The sequence below is a fragment of the Prinia subflava genome, chromosome 12 (genome assembly GCF_021018805.1).
Source record: "Prinia subflava isolate CZ2003 ecotype Zambia chromosome 12, Cam_Psub_1.2, whole genome shotgun sequence".
In the NCBI taxonomy this organism is placed as follows: Eukaryota; Metazoa; Chordata; class Aves; order Passeriformes; family Cisticolidae; genus Prinia; species Prinia subflava.
The window spans coordinates 14,537,356-14,555,021 of NC_086258.1; the positions used below are offsets into that span (position 1 = coordinate 14,537,356).

At 40.9% G+C, this 17,666-nt stretch overlaps 1 protein-coding gene across 1 annotated transcript in view; it reads left to right on the top strand.

The window, feature by feature from the left end:
• The window catches only part of PITPNC1 (phosphatidylinositol transfer protein cytoplasmic 1), a 74,848-nt gene that overhangs the window by 56,310 nt on the left and 872 nt on the right, over positions 1–17,666 (top strand). The window contains exons 6-9 of the mRNA XM_063409090.1: positions 3,253–3,348; positions 11,533–11,688; positions 12,373–12,436; positions 15,507–15,625. Of these exons, the coding sequence (XP_063265160.1) occupies positions 3,253–3,348; positions 11,533–11,688; positions 12,373–12,436; positions 15,507–15,625 (435 nt within the window). The remainder of the gene's footprint in view (positions 1–3,252; positions 3,349–11,532; positions 11,689–12,372; positions 12,437–15,506; positions 15,626–17,666) is intronic.

The following is a 17,666-nucleotide window of genomic DNA, read 5'->3' on the forward strand; positions in this document are numbered from 1 at the left end:
CAGCTGGTAATGCCTTAGATGGTTCCTTTGCTCTTGAAGGTGGAAAACAAACACTACAAGGGAGAATCATGCATTATGAAACAAAGCCAAGCCAGAGGCACAGATGTGACCCTCGGAGTCCTGGTGGTGCAGATGAGTGAGGAGTTTGCCAGTGTGGATGGAATCAATGTACTCACCAGAAACTGGCTTTATGCTGCTTATATCCAATCCAGGCTAGGTGGAGATTGGCCATAAAAGTTGCATTTTAGATTAACTACATCTTAATAAAACTGAAGCCAGCAACTTAGCCTGAAAATAGAAAAAGAGGAAAAAAAATAGGAAAAAATGCTTGCAGAAAAGAGAATTAAATTTCCCATCATATCCTAACCTGACTTTCTGTTCTGACTGTGGCTACCAGGAGAAGGGAAGTCACTAGCAGAGGATGTGCCAGAACATGTCCCTGTAGGGCAGGAGGGAAACAAAGGGACAAAATTTAAGTTCACCAGGACTTAAATTTCAGCAGTATCCTGTATGAGCTGTCTTTCTTGAGGTTCTGGAATCACCTGCCTGGCGTGGGGTTTTGTGTACTTTTCCTTTGCTTTCTGGTTGGTTGGTTGGTTGGTTTGGGGTTTTTTCAGTTGTTTTGGGTTTTTGGGGTTTTCAATTTTCACCAGAAGAAACCACTGACAATCATAAAGAAGACCCAGTTACAACCTTTCTCCCACCTTCTGTCATTCTGTGGGTGATGTAGTCTAAATCGTGCTGATTTTTCATTCCTCTTAGGAAGGGGAAGTACATAAATATTTCTTGTAAAAAAGCTGTCATGTTACTCCCCCCAAAACAAAACCAAAACCCATGGCAAAAAGGCCACTTCAGCCTGAATGTTGCTCTTTGTTTTCCATTTGATTATTGTAATCTCAATTAATTACTTGGCTTCCAAATGTGAAGCCTGTCCAATTCTTTCCAATATAATATTTAATATTCTGTCTTTCTACATCATCTCCTTAAGGATACAGATTGTTCTCACCATTCAGTTTCTGCACATTTGCAAATACAGTTGCACAGATTGGGAGCCTTATGCTTCTTTTTGTGGCCTTTAATCTTTTCCTTTAAAACTTTTAAGTTTTTTTAGTCTCTTTAATCCCAACCACAATAAACCCATCCTCCCTACAGGGTTTCAGGCAATCTAAGATTCTGTGGCTAGGAAAGGCAATAAGAGAATTAAAGCTAAGAAAGAAATCAGTCTTGTTCTCTAATGACTTCTTATTTTCGACTGCTGATAGAATGAGAAGATTAAATCTCTAGCTGCAAATCTTGTGAGGACAATCTGAGAAAGGGAGAAGCATAAATGATTAGACAACAAGTTCTGCTGGCAAAGGGAAGTGAGAATGTCATTCAGCAAACTTCTGGAATAAAGGAAATGGTCACAGACAGTCTCGGCAGCAAATAAGGCATCATTGAAATGGTTGAAAAATTCCTCCTGGTTTTGACAGATTGGCAAAGGCATCTGTCATCCCCACTTCCATCACAGCATTTAAAGAGAGAAATTGAATTTAGAGCTATTTTCCTAGGAGGTGAAATATATGGATCAAGCCTGGGACAGAGCAGGGCACATTTCTTTGGATAAGATACTGGGTAATAATCTCCATTTAGGCTCTTGCAAATGGAAAGAGATTTGCATGTGCTTGAATTTATGGGGCTTGTAACTAAACCATGGACAGATTCAAAGCCTCAGCTGACCTGGTAATGTCCATTTAAGTGCAATTTCCATTATTTTAGAGAGATTATGGTGAAATGCATCTTGTTCCGGAAATATTTCAACTGATTTCATTGGGGGCTGCTCTGTATTTCTGATTTTGTTTAGGAAAAAAGCAAGCAAGGAAGCTTATAAAAAGCGACCTATATTATATACATAAACACAGAAGTGATTTACATCAATGTACCCAATTCAGAGAAGGAACACTACAGCAGAAGGGCTTCCCAGTGCCAATTTGTTCAAATAATCAGCATAATTTTTTGCAAAACAATGACTGGAGAAGGATAATCATACAAATAAAACCAGGTTGAAATTTCTCGGTTCTTTTGCAGTTTCAGATGTTACATCCAGCTCAGTGAGAGTTCAGTGCTGCCTGTTTTATTCATTCCCAAGACAAGTTAAAATTGTAGAGTCAAACTTCAGCTTCTCCTGTATTTGAGAGATGATTTCCTGAGCAATGTTCTTCTTACAGCTGGTTTCTGTGTTCACTGGAGTCCATTGCTCTTTTTGACTGCTGTAAATGGGCAGCCCCAGTGCTCTCAGAAATAATGAAGCAGCATTTCTGTTACTAAAGGGTTACTGGCATTTTGTCTTTTTAACTGTTCCTCTAGAATTTAATTAAATCAAGAGACCATTCACTGCATTTATTAAAAAAAAAAATGAAAACAAAAATATTTTTGCTTCCTGGAAATGTCAGCTATAGAACATTGTGCCCCAAAGGAAAAAGCACATTGTGAGCTTATTACTGATCCTGACAGTGGATGCACAGCTTCCCTGAATTTCATGGAACTAATTCATGGTAGCCTTTTAGCTCGGCGCTGTTTCCAAGTCTCAGAATCACGTGGGAAATGTATTGCAGACACAGTGTAAGTCACATGGGTCACTGAGATGCCTAAATAATTAAATTATGTACACAGATACAGAAGGATACTGTGCTGCAGCTGCAAATGACCTGGATTTGAAAATATCCCCATCATTCGCCTTGCATAGAACAGGAGGCTTGCTGTCCCAAACAAGGTCCCAAAGGACTGAAATGTGTGTGCACAGATGGGTTGGGGAAGTTTGCAGCTTCCACTGAGGCAGTTCAACCAAAATTTTGATTTGCAGTGTAACAACTCAGCCTGAGTGCAGCAAACACCTGCACACTGCTGTGGTTCTTGGAGGGTGAAAACACCCCCAGTCCAGAGAGTTGGGTTTTTTACACAGGGATAGACTCCAGTACAAAGATTGGAGAGTACAGTAAAACCAATCCAAATTGCAGTTTGTAATCAAAGTCTTCATTCCAAAAAAATCCAAGGAAGTACAGCAGTGGGAACAGGAAGTGCTGAACAGGAGTAGGGTGGAGAACGTGACCATGTTCCTGCAAAAACTCGAGTATTTTACACAAAACTGTTCAGGCACAAACCCAAAATACATTGTGTTGCACAAGTCATTGAAACTGCTTGTAACAGTTACCGCAGGTGGATTTTGTGAGGGTGTTGTTCTGTAACAGCCTTGAATTTCTTTATCTCTTGCAGATTTTTGACAAAGAAGCTAAAGATCTGGAGCGAGAAGTCTGCTTTATTGATATCGCCAGCGATGAGATTCCCGAGCGCTATTACAAGGAATCAGAGGTAAGAGGCAACTTGTCTATGAATTGGTGAGGAAGGGAAGGTGAAATGCTTTAGAAGAGCCTGAATAGAAATCAAAACCATTTTATTTTTGTATAAAATCTTGCTGGTCAGTGATATTTCAAGAGCATTTGGTCAGAGGGGAAGCAGACAGCAGCCTCTCTGTCTAGATTGCCTGACACTTTCTTTTGCAGATGATTCTTTGAAATGCTTTCCTCCCCTTATCAGAACACATCCTGTACCAGACCTTTGATATTGAGCTGAATTAGTCCAAACTAGGAAAGGCCTTTCCTTTGCACTATGAAGCTCAGTGAAGAGTTTGCAGATCTGAGCACTTTCAAACACCCCTGCTGTCCTTGCCTGCATCCCACCCTGCTCAGTGAGTCCTGCAAAGTGCTGCAGTGACAAGGGGCTGCTGCACAATTGCTTGAAGGGAACAATGACACAAGACCAAGAGGGACTGAAGCACACTGCAGACTGCAGCAGATCTGCCAAAAAGCATCAATGGCAGCAAGAGTCACTCTGAAAACTCCCTCGGAAATTGCTCCCATGTATATTTGATGGAGCACATCTCTGAAGAGTGTGCTTCTTCTAGGTCAATGCAATTCACTGCTTGAAATCAGCAGCCACCATGCAAATGAAGATGAGGTCTCAGTGTTTTAATCTCAGAGTTGATAAATGATGGTTCACAACAAGCAGCTAGAGAGGAATGATCGCATCTATGCTCGCATTTAATTTTGGAGATATGATTTGCCTCTGGAGCCAAGTCTATATTCATAGCTGGCACTGAGTATGGCAGCTGTTTAACTATCTAAAACGAGACTACATAATCATTTTTAGGACAGAAAGTAAGGACTTGCCAAGGAATATATTTCTATACTATAGGAGACATGATTTTTGGACTAAAAAAATCGAGTACTTGTTATCTTCCATTTATATAGATCCTATTTTGAATGTTATGTACGGGTCATAAACCAAAACTGAGCCTACAGTAGAATGAAAAGTAATTTTATTACTTTCCTTAGATAATGAAACCCATCTGTTTAGTACCAAAAATTATATAACACCTCATGAAACAGCTTATTGGTCCCATCATCTTATCTGAGCTCCACGGCTTCTGGCTCCATTTAGGAATGAGCTGCTAATGGAACGGGTCAGCATTTGACTGTGCTTTAAAAAATCCTGTGAGATTTTTCATCTCCATCTCTGCACTTCAGAAATTGTAAACACAAAGGTGACAACCAGTTTTGCAACTTCCCTGCTCATTTTAATAGCCAACTCTTAAGCATAATTTCTCTATGATTAATCTCCTGATACAGAAAAACAGGCTCATCTTAAAGGAGAAAAGCAGTTCAGAGTCTTTGTTGCTATTTCAAAGACAAATCTAAACACCTGATTCCAAGTGAAATGGAATTTTATATGGGTTTCAACAACAAAAATAGCCCAGCATCTGTTGTTTTTTTCTGTGCTGATGGATGATTTTTCTGTTGACAACCAAATTCTGTTACAGAATTCATATAGAGCAGTAAGAACACCTTTCATATTTAACTGTGCACATGCCATAATTGATAGTGAATTAATAATACTTGAAAATAGAGAATTTTCCAAAGTTTACAAATTATGGCGGTTTTATGCTACCATATGATGAACATGAAGCCAAATTCCCATTTCTGATGAGGCCTCTTACATAATTTAGAGACTATAAAAAGATTTTTAATGTTTGTAAATGTAATTTCCGTCTGTTTTCAATCAGAACAGTAATTCCATGCAAATGAGAAAGGGTTTGTGTTTCCCAAATAGCAGCTTCAGATAAACCCAGTTACTGTAAGCTTTTGAAAGGTATTTTAGTTGCACTAATAACAGCAATTTGGTTGCTTTTAGATCATGTAATCTGAACTGATACTAAGTTTAAAGATTAAAAGTGAAGTGCAATCCTCAGGATTTAACAATTAGATCCCACAGGATAAATGTCCTGACTCCCATCCAAAAAGACCAGTGAGAACAATTTTAACTTCAGGCATGTCAGTAATCTCTTCATTTCAGTAGCTCTTTCACAGGCTTAAAATAAAGCAAGTTCTTTATCAGGGTCAGCGTGTTTGGCAGCTTCTAGAAATGAGCTTTAAATTTCTTTGCATCCTGACAAAAGCGCGTTCCTCTTCAATTAAAAATATACTTCAGATTTAACACAAATGTCATTATTTAGCTGTAATACTGCATACTAGAAAGTGTCTTAAATAATTTAAAGCCTTCACACATTACTTCCTCTGCTTGCTCTGTGCTGGGACGTCCGAGCCTGATGGCAGAAGGACAAAGCCACCGTGTCCTCCCACCTACGATCTAAAAAGTCATTTTTCAGTTGTCCTGACATGAATCTTAAAAACAGATTCCATTTTCATTTCCATAATAGTCATTCACACATAAAAAGACCAAATATATAAATAATCCTTGTAAGTATAATATTCCATTTGAGTTGAACAGCTCATTCTCACTGGTGCTGAGAGAGGAAATGCGTTCCATGAAAATGTCCTGGCTGAAGGGAAAATGATTGAATTCAACTTTGTGCATATTTGCTTTTCTCTCCTTCCAAATATTAGCTAAAATTGAAAAGTGAAGAATCCAGTTAGCTGGAGGCTTAAGGAGAGCTGTTGCTTCACTGAAGGACACTTTAAGGGAGCCTCTACCAGTGATACTGAGGGATCTCTTGGAAAGAATCACCCAAGTGATTGGGACTCCCTTAAGGGTGAGGGTTTGCCTGGCAGTGTGCACAGGACTGAAAGCACCAGGTCAATAATGAATCAAAAAACAGTTTTGTGAGTTATTACAAACACTCAGAGTCCATTTCTGTCATGGGGCTGAGCTGATTTCTGCCTTTGTGGAAGGCTGGAGGAGGTGAAACTGCAGCAATTGAGGGATCCCAAAGCAGGTGACCTCCCTTTGCTTCATCACCATCTACAAACTCCATTATGAAGGAGCCACATCTTAAATCCAGGGCATTTTACAAGCGTGGGTCTAATCCATTAAGTTTTAAGAAGTTTGAATGTGAGGTTCCAAATGGAGAAAGGTTGATTCTAGATCCCAACCAACAAGTTTGCCTGGTTGTCTGTCAGGAGCCCAATGTCTTTCCAAATCTGGATGTACACATTGCATCGAGTACAGAATTTTGTGGGGTTTGTACAGAGAATGTACCAGCCAGGTAAGAGTAGTTGTACATTTTGTGAAGTCATTTCCTTGTGACTTTAGCATCAATGAATATGTATCACCAGCTATAGAGACAGATAGATTTGTCTGAAACACAGAAGAGAACAAAGCTGAGCTGTGCTGAGGAGTGAGGGCCTCCAGTGAATCATTTGTGAAATGCAGCATTTACCATAGCTGTGAGCTACTGAGCAAAATGTTCAGTGCAAACACATTCAAGTTCTCAGAATTAACAATGTTTCATTTCCTGTTTATTACAAAGCAACAGAGAGCTGGACAAAGGGAATAAACTTTTCAGGCTGCTTCTAAACAGATTCCGTGCAGCTGCTGCAGTTTTCTTCTTCCATTCCTAGCTTTTCTCCTTTAGCATAGCTGCTCTGTGGCAGGTCCACCTTACACCTGTCCCAATGATTTTAGAATAACAAAATCTCTGTCCCATCACTAAATGAAGGCAGCTGAAATAATCCAGCTGCCTCAGCCCCCTGGTGAGTGTGGGCACCGTGTCAGCACAGGAGTTCAGTGAAGGATGTGAAAAAATAGGAACATTTCCTTTTCCTTACTCACTTAGTGTGTGAGTTTACATAAAGGCTGGCTGGATTATCATATTTTAACACCTCAGAACTGTCCCAATATTTACAGTTCTTAAGTATTTAGCTGGATCTTCCAGAAAATATAATTTAATGGAAAAATTTTTAAAATCTTTTAAAAATGACTCCACTTAAATTTCTATGGTAGCATCTTTACAACAATAAATCTTTCCTGAGCCCTGGCTGTAAAAGCTGAAATCCAAAACCTAGCAACTACAGCTGATGCTGATATGGCAGATGACAGGCATTAAACCCATGATTGGTTCTGAAATTCAAGATCAAACAAAATGGTCTTCAGCATAAAGAGGGAAAAAATGATTGCACTTCAAAAGCACCATGTTATTGCCATAGGAGTCTGAAAAAATAAATCCAGGCATTAAAAAGAAGGAAGGATCTGTGTCAGGGCCACGAGGGTACTGCCAGGGAGAGAACAGGATGGGTGGCACAAGCAGGGTGCCCTTTCCCCGCTGGCAGCAGGCTCAGCCCGGGGCCCTTTGCCTGTGCTGGGATGTCACAAGCAGCAAGGGGACACAGAAGGGTGCCAAGGCTGCCGAGGTGTCCCACACAGGCTCCCAGCACACACAGGGAGGGGCTGCCAGCTCCAGGGTGGAGCAGCAGCTCCCAATCAGGCCTGGTACCACGGCAGAGCTGAGGGCAAGTATGCCAGGCAGATTTGGAGGTTTTCTGTAAACAACAAATGCGTTTCATTATTTAACTCCGAGTACAAAGTAACAGCTCAGAATTAATTGTGAAAAGGCATTGCAATAACCCAGGGCTGTGTTTGCTTCCTGGAAAGGGCGTTACTGCTCCACGTCTGATGCCCATGACGTCCATGAGGAAATTTAAGTAAATAAATGCTAAATGGTAAATAATAGACTCCATCAATAACCACACTGACTCGTGGTCTAAGTAATAAACCTTGGGAGAGTGCTAGGTTTGAATCCATATCCCACACACTGAGGCTTTTATTTCATTGTAATTTTACATTTTATTCTCAACTAAGACCAGCTCACGGGTTATGATGTTTCTGCTCTGTTGGCAGAAGTGCTATTTTTAAATCACTCTGCACCTGGCAATAATGTATTGCAAATACAGAGTAGGTTTTGCTCCTCTAGCAAAAGGATTTGCCAGATGGGCTTTCCTAATAAATTGTGTCTGATAAAAGGACAAGAAGGTTATTTAAACAAAAAGATTTTAGCTATGCCATTACATTTAAAACAGATTGAGGATTTTGCCAGTAGGTAAATCAAGGGGAAAATAGTGAATAGACAAAGTATTCTTTGCGTGATGCCTTCTCTAGGAAGAAAGGCATGGGTGTCTAAAAACAAAAATAAGGAACACACAAAATTAATTATCTCAATAATAACATAAAAGTGGGGTCAGAGCAAAGTTCAGCATGCCCAGTTTGTAGCCACAGGAAGAAAAGCTTCAAATACGTGTGCCATGAGTCCTGCTGAGACAAGCAGTGCTGGGTACCAATATCATTTCTACTTGCTTTTAATGGAAAATTATCAGTCCTGCTTCATTTTTTGTTATAGAAGGACTTTATGTGCCTAATTGCAGAAAGAATTCCAGGTTGTGGGTCTTAATCTGCCAATTTGAACCCATGGGTTAGGCACATAAAATCATTCTTGTCCAAGCTCTCATTAATTTCAGTAGGCTTTGGATCAGGCATTGAAGAGTAAAATATGAGTAGTCCTGGTCCTACCAAAGCCCCTCTGGCATGGCCTGCTGCCCATGGCTATGGTCAATAGCAGAGGCCTAGGAAAGGTGTGAAAATATAGAGAACATAGAGATTTTTCCCCTAAAGGCTTCCTTGTATGATCCAGAGCACAAGGAATTGCTAAGACAGAATTTGTATCTTTCTAAAACAGTCGAGATGTTGTTAAACATGTAATTTTTTAGCAGCCGTGTTAAAGCCCAGGGATATTAGTTTGCCTTACAACAGGTCACTTCTGTCAAACATTTTAGCCCTTGGAGTTGATGGCCCAGACATGGAATTCTCCAATGACTTTGCCCAATGTCACAGTGTGCCTTACCTCCCCCTGCTTGGCTCTTGTGCAGCCTTTGAGTCTCAGGTTCCTGAGCAAGCACTCAGGAACGTCTTTAACACCTTGACCTTTCATACAGCAGGCTGGAAATCTGTTCCTCTGAGGTCTGCCTTCCACTCATCAGCCTGCAGTTTTACAGTATCGATATGTTAATGTTTCCAGAGAGGCAGGAATTTCCCTGAGAGCTCTTTGATGTGAGTTGCCCGAAGAGTCCATCCTCGGCTGGCTCTTCCCATGGAGCTCTCCAGCCAATTTGTGACTAATCCTCGTGTCCTTCAAGAACAAGGGACAGGATTAAGGCATGCAGAGGTGCCATCTCCGGGTGCTGTTAAGGGAATTTGCACTGGCAGTGGTCATGGATGAGCTGCATTGCAGTGATTTGTGGGCCACCAAGCTCAGAGTGATTTCCACTCTGTGTTCCCTGTTTGCTGCATTAAACCAACCAAACCAAACCAGACCCAACCCATAAAACTTGGGGCTGAGCAGTGATGCAGGGCAGTTATTCATTATTTCATTTCTAGTTAGATTTTCTTGATATTTAATACCAACACAAATTGATTACATTAAGCATGGACTGCACTGAAGTTATTCCATTATAGATCTGGTTATCTCTGAAGGATTGTAAAGTACAACACTCAAAATTATTAAAGTGTGTATCTGAAATGCTGGATCCAGGCAGTGGCTCCATCACACCAGCACTGTGTGTGTAAGAAATAGCAAATCCTGACCTACAAAATATTATTTTCCTTTTTAGAGATTCTGATTTCACACTGCAATATTTTGCAGGCACGTTTGAAATCACATTTTCTGTAATGATTTCCTTTTTTAAGGAACCTCCAACTAGAATTTTACATCTTTCTGAATATTATGTCTTCTTTCCTTTTTTTTCTTCTTTTTATTGCTATTATTATTATATAGATTGCTTCAGGCAATTATTAAACAACTCTTTCAACCAGAAAGTGTGTGGATCCCTCTGTGGCTGAGCTTTGTTGGGTGAGAAGATTGGCAGCAGCCCGTGACCACGAGCTGTGCTGGATGGGGGGGTGTTGCTCTGATAAATGATGATGCTGAACTCTTTTCATGGTGATTTAACATTGAAACCTTATTATACTGCGAGCTCAAAGTCTCCCCTTTCCAAAGCCTGTGTCAGCAAGAAAAGCAGTGACTTTCACAGGGAGGAAAGACTATCACCTCATTAGAGCTTTGTAGAGAGGCTTTAATGGCAGAGCTTCAGTTTGGGATAAAACCAGAAGTCAAGAGACAAATAAACAGTAGGAAAGAAGAATGCTGGGTGATACATAAGCTCACTCTGAATGAAGCAAAATGAAGATCAGAGTAGTTATCCATTTTTTTGTGTTTTTTCTCCTGATTGTCATCCATTTAATGCATAATTTAAGCAGTATTGAAGTAGATGTTTAACTGCTTTTATAACAAAGGATCTTCCCAGACCTCAGCACTGGGAAAGAACACAGCTGAGCACTGCTGGTTACTCTTCAGGACAGATTTTAGAAGCTCCACTATGAATTTTCTGAAATGACATAATTTTCAAGTTCTGACAATCAGTGCTTAACCATAAATTATTTCTATTTACAAGATATAATTAGCAGGATTGGACATAAAGGGAAATAGAATTACACCAATATAGAAAATAACACTTTCATAGATAAAACTGTATCTTGTACAGATGAAAGTAAGCTTTAAAAAGATGAACTAATGCCTTTAATGGTTTTATGAAATTATGTTGTCATTTCAATGTTGTCATTCCTTTGATTTCCCAGTTCCTAAAAGAGAAACAGAGTTGGGATTACTCAGTGTTTGCTCATAACTCAGTTATAACCAGAGATAGATTAACTGCAGGAGTTTCCTACTTAGTTTAGGATGAACAAGTTCACTTAAAACTGAAAATGGCATTGTCAGGGTCAGTGTTGAAGTGTCAAAGCTCCAACTAGACACGACTTCAGGAGACAGGCACGGGTGGGAAGTACGAGCAGTTCACGCCAAGGGGCAGAGGAAAAGCAGCCTCTGAAGAAGACACTTCTGTTTTTTTCCCCCAAAGGCCATAAATAACCCTTGGAGTGCACTGCCCTGTAATGACTTGCAATAACAGATTTTCTTGTAGCAGAAAATGTCCTGGATAATATGATTGTCAGTGCATCTCCAAGAATATGCTACCATTGATTCACTGCCAGGCTTGGATTTTAGGATATCCTAATGCATTTTAAAAGTCAATTTCCTATTACTTTTACATAATGTTTATTAGCATGTTTTGTGTCTTATCAAAACTTTTACTTGAGCAGACTGACAAACACAACTTCCCCTCCTGCATTTCCCTGTATGTTTTCTTTGTTTTGCAGGATCCCAAATACTTCAAGTCACAGAAAACAGGGAGAGGCCAATTGAAAGAAGGCTGGAGAGAGACCCATCAGCCAATTATGTGTTCCTACAAACTTGTGACTGTGAAATTTGAGGTCTGGGGACTTCAAACCAGAGTAGAGCAATTTGTACACAAGGTCAGTGAAACAGGAGCTGCTTCTTATCCCTCACATAAGCAGAACTCGAGCACTCACAGGAATGTGGCTACAGCTATGGAGAAGCCTGGGAGCTTGGCCCAGGCTTCTCAGACCTCTCACAAGGTCTGAAAGAGCTGGAGCAGAGCCCAGCACTTCATTCTGGGTACAAATGTGACAAAGCCTGGAGCTGCTCAGACCTAAGGTTGAGAAAAACTATCAGGAACATTTTCAGTGCTGTGACCAATATATGAGCTGAGGTATTTCTGAGTGCACAGGGCAGTGAGGTGAAGAATTCTTTAGAACAGATAGTGGGAAAGTTTTCCAACCAGTCTACTAAAAATCAATTAATGAACAGCATAACTATGAGGTGATAAATTTTTTTGTAGTATTGACCTTCTACATGTTTGAAAAACTGAGAAAAGAGGAGATCCAGAATGCCTAATTGGCCAAAGATTGGTGGTATCTGTACACATTCCCAAATGGATTCCCATGCTAGTCAAAGCCATGATTCAGTGTTGGCAACAGATCCACTTCCAGGGGGAGGCTGGACTGGGAGCCCCTCAGAGCCAGCATGACTTTGTAGACACAAAGCTGCCAGAGGGTTTCTCACTTTCAGCCCTGTTGAGAGACACAGAGGAGATGTTTTGCTGCTGCTGAGGCCTTTAACCCTTTCCTTGTTTGCAGGTGGTCAGAGACATCCTCCTGATCGGTCACCGGCAGGCGTTTGCCTGGGTGGATGAGTGGTATGGTGAGTGTCCTCCAGAGCCAGCCCCTTGCAACCCTGAGACAATTAACAGCAGTTTCCATTTCATTTCATGGATCATCAGGCCCTAGTGTGAGCTGTTCGTGGAGGAGATGGAACCATGCCAAAGTTCATCTCCTTCCACCAGACCAGGCTGCCCCAAGCCCATCCAGCCTGGCCTTGCACACTTCCAGGGGTGCTGGATTTAGGCAGCATCCAGGGATGTCTTTCCATGCAGCATGGGACCTGCAGCAGTGCCCTCAGCTGCACTGCAGGCAGCACTCACCTCCATGCAGAACCTTTGAATAAAGCTGCTGTTTAAGGCTGCCTAAACTTGCAGCCATTTCCATACTGCAGACTCCTAGGGCCTCTGCTCCAAAACATTTCAGGCTTTTTAGGAAACTTTTAAATTATTGATATGGATTTTAACAAAGAAAAGATGGAGCTTTTCTGAAATAAGATGTATATAAGCATAAATCCTGCAGGGTCTGATTCAGCAGCAGCTGCAAAAAGTGTTGGGAATCCATGGCCAGCTGTGGGAATATGGGAACTTCAGCAGGACAAAGCATTCTGAAAATCAAACCAGCCAAACACACTGTCTAAAACAGGCTCACTGGGTTTGTACCCTTTACTTGCATTTTCTGTAAGACATGTCCATAATCACAGCTACTCTTTAAACAGGTTCTGAGACAGGCCTGTAAAGTATCATGGGAATTTAGCAAGATATTTAGGATGTTTATTTTGCCCTTCCTCAAGCTTCAGGGAACAGCAGTTTGGGGCATTTCGTGGGTGAGGGACACCTCTCCCATCAGAGCTCAGAACCACTGGGCATTGCTCAGGAACAGTCACTGCTGCAAACACATCTCAGAGGGGTCACAGCCCTGCCCTGGAATTTAACCACAAACTCGGTGGGCTCATGGCTTGGAAACAGAGAAAAAATTGCTTTTGAAATCACAGTGTTCTTATAAATTTAATACTGCATGAAAATCTTTCTGTAATGGTCATAAAATACTGAGACTCCTAAAAATATCTTTTTCTATTCAGGTAGCTGTAAACTAGTAAGAAAATTTTATATCCAGTGAGAGAGTTCTTCAGAGCTTTTTTTTTTTTAATTTCAGATTTGTTTCTTTTTTTACCTGAAATAGAGCAATCCATTCTTTTTCCTGTACCAAGTCAGGGAAAATAGTAACTTTAAATAAAATAGCCTGACTTCATGTAAAAATTGAGCCCATAAATTTGCTCCCAGTCTACCCAAAATATCTATACAGTGAGAGATGGAGAATGTTACTGAGGAGCAAAGTGTCAGCTGCACTTTAGCAGAGTTACTGATAATGATGACAAATGAATAGCCATGAAGTTAAACAAACCAAATAGGTTTAGCTCAAAAACATTTAACTGTAGATTTTCCCCTCCTAAGTCTGAAATCTCCCTGCCAAAAATACTCTTTCCACAAATGAAATATTGTGATATGCAATTATCTTGTAGATTTTTCCTATCAGAGTGAGCCATTTTACTAACTAATATAGTGTATTTTTAGAGCTTAATTATCAGCCTAAGTACAAAACCTGAAAAATCTGGGCTTAATAAAATAGATATAAATCTAGCATCAAAAATATAATTTTTAAGTGTCTAACACCTTTTAAAATGAAAATTTGAGATGATGGTAGTCAGCTGAACTGAATCAAATATTCAGTGTAATAAACAATGTGTTATGTTAATGACTGGTTGCTGTTACTGACCCTGTAAGTATGAATGTGTTTTATCATTTAATTTACTAAACTGTATTTAGCTTTATTATTAAGAAATTCTATTTTCTCAGTGTTACTAACTAATAAAGAGCATGTTGTCTGCTTGGCAAAGTGCATCCCAGCATGTTACTGACACAGCTTCTGAGCTTCTTTCTCATTCCAGATAACAGTAAATGACTGAAAGAGTACGAGTTAGGGGTATTCCATGTTTCCTTTTGATCCAAATTTTGGACTGCATTTCTTTTTACCAGTGAATTATGACATTGCCCTAAAAGCTCCTCGTAAAATGCAGCAGGAGCCTCACAGAACAAGGAGTGGTGATACAAGAATTCCCAAATGCCTGTGGCACATCATAAAATGAGGAAAATGGGAGCCTCAAGAGCAGTCACAGTGCATGACCACAGGGGCACCTGTTTGCAAGCAGACTGTGCTAATAAAATGCTCTTTAAGTGTTTTGAGGAAAAAGTTGAGGGGTGTTTTTACAAGGCTCTGGAGTTACCAGAGCATTGTAAAGAACAGCCCAAACTCTGACACTGCTCCTGTTCTGACTCTTCCCTCCCCAGTGGATTTATGGAAAGCATGGGAATACTCAGAAGAGTCACAGGTCAATTTTTGGATGCTTTATGGTTTTTTGGGGTTATGGTTGATGACAAATCCTGTTAAAGGTGTTAACCATTGCCTGGTGTTCCACAGCACCTGACGGGCTGGGCAGTGCTCAGTGATCCTGCTGGTGGCATCAGCCTCATTTGTGGGATATTTCTAATTTGCATCATTCATTCAATTGCCTGAGGCTACACAACCACTAACATAGTCACCATAAATTCACTTATCAGTTTAAGTATTAGTTTCTGGAATCTAAACTGGTGTGGGCTCTAACACTAAGAGTTTTGCTGGTTATGAGATGTACAATGCAAAGTTAACAAAAACTCTTCTTGCAAGTGCTGGAAAGGTAAGTAAATATTTATAATATTTCTGTATCTATCCTTTATCCCAAAGGATCTTCTAAAACCTCTTTAGAAGATCTTGGCCTTGGCCAAGGCCTGCACTTCAGTATTTCCTGCCTACCTTACATTACACAGATACTCCTAAACAATTTCCACTCCTTCCTGTTCTCTGACTCCCTTTGACTTAACCTCACACCTTCCTTGGCTGACACAACTACCTTTATGAGGCAATTTTCATAAAGCTAGTTGCTCCTTGCTTTTTAAAAAATCCTTTGTTGGCTTCTGCTGAAAGGCTTTGTGTCCCTAGAACCTTCTCCTTAGAAAAAACAAATGAAGTTTGCACTGAATCAATGGAAAATGCCAACAATTTTGAACTTTTTACAGATATGACTATGGATGATGTTCGAGAATACGAGAAAAATATGCATGAAAAAACCAACATTAAAGTTTGCAACCAACATTCATCTACTGTGGATGAAATAGAGAGCCATGCCAAAGCAAGAGTATGTCAATTTTTAAAGCATTGCCCATCCTCAGCCAATTCACCTGCACAGACCAGAGAAGAGGAACCAATTGCTGATCAGTCAGTGGAATTTTGGGGAGGTTTTGCTTCACTAAGAACAGAATCTTTCTCCATGAAGTGCAATCCTGCCTTGGTTTGCACTGTAACCCTGCCAGTTGTGTAAGGGAGGGTGGGGTTGGGCTCATCTACAGCTCTCTGGCTTCCAGGAAAACAGAATGCTCAAATTTCAGTTGGATGCATAATGAGGAAGTTAAAGAGGATTTTGACTTTCTGTTCTTTGAATAGTCAAAAAATGCAGGAGTTGACAGTGGTCCAGTCAAAAAGCCAAGAACATGGGGAGTGGAAAGCGTCTATGGGACTCACAAAATTCTTTGTTTCACCAGGAAAAAAAAAATCTAATGAGTTATTTGCTCTTTTGAAGGTAACTTTAATGTCACCATCTTTGATTTGCTACCAACAAGGTGGGAAGTATTTTCAGAATATGTAACAGTGGTTTGTGGAAAAGGACAGGTTTCTGTGTAGGTTCTCTGGTTCAAAGTCTGGAGATTTCATAAAGAACTTCATTACCTAATTTAGAGGTAGAGGTCTAAAGTTAGAGATTGATGCTCTCTGCAAACAGAGAAGATGCTGTAGCCTTTGCTCCTGAAATGTCATTATTCCTTTATTTCTGCTGATGGTGCTGTGGAACTCAGTGCTGGGTGTAGTCGTGAATCAGTGTGGGGCAAGGCTTGAAGGGCTCAGGTCTCTCCTTGGCTCTTGCTCAGTGCCAGCTGTCCCCAGCCTGAGATGTCTGCGTTGTCCCCAGAAGGCAATCGTGGTGTTTGTGACTCAGCAGCTTCACTGACATCAAGGTTACTCCTTAGCAGAGAATTCGTTCAGATTTTGGCTCTCCGCTTCAGGATCTGGTTCTGAATGAAGTCTGCCACCTGTAGTTTCCATGTGGAAAAATTGTCATTGAGGTCAGAACAGAAGTTGTTAATGAAGGAAAAAAGTGAATCTGAGTCTTCCTAGCTCAGTGTGAGGACTATTTTACTTGAGTGTATATCACAGCAGAAGGAAATTAAAGCGAAAATAAGCTAAAAAGTAAAAGTCAATTGAAGTGTTTCATGTCTGAAAATGGAGTCTTGGAGGCTCCGCTCAGCAAGCCTTCACTTCAAAGGACAGTGCACTGAGAAACCTCCCTGTCCCTTCATTTGTCCAAGGCAGCTTTTGGTTCCTGTCATACAGAATTCCTCAATCAAAACCCCTGCGATTTCAGGGGGATTTGGGACACTTTGAGTGCAGAAACACCCACCCACTGTTACAGGGTGTGAAATGAAATGTAAACCAGCAAAGAGGTTCAAACCTCTCTCCAACACCAGCAGGTGCAGTTCCCCTGGGACCATCTGTTTATTGCCAGCGCTCCTGTCAGATCCCAAACAGGCTCTCACTCCCAGTGAGCGCCAGCGTGGGCTGGAAAGGTCCCTGGAATGGGGTGCAGGGGGAGCCCCATGAACGCTTTTATTTGATGTGATGTTGGAACACAGCACATCAAATAAAAGCACTTCCACAGCCCAGGTTGCACATGTCTGCAGCTGGGCAGGGGAAAAAGCATCAGTGCCCTGCAAGGACAGGATTTTGTCACATATTTGCTAATCCCCACTGCCAGTCCTGTGCTTCAGACACTCAAATATGTGAGACTTCTTCATTGATTAGAAGATTACTGGGTTTATTTCTAGGTTTTTGAGCTTTCACGGCTCAAAGAATCTATAAATTGTCTAATGAAATACTTCGATTTTATGAATTTAACTTGACATTCAGCAAAAATCTTAACATTGCCTTCCGATGGCTCGGTGGGCGTCTTGCAGGCACTGCAGACATGGAGCAGCAGCTTCCAGAAGAGCCTTGCTGATTTTCTGCTCAGCTTCCCGGGTTGTAGCAGATGTCACTCGTTCCCTGGGGGTTTCTCGGAGGCGCAGCTCGGCCCGGCTCCGGCGGATCCGCGCTGGGATCGCGCTGCCCTCTTGCGGGGCTCGGCAGCG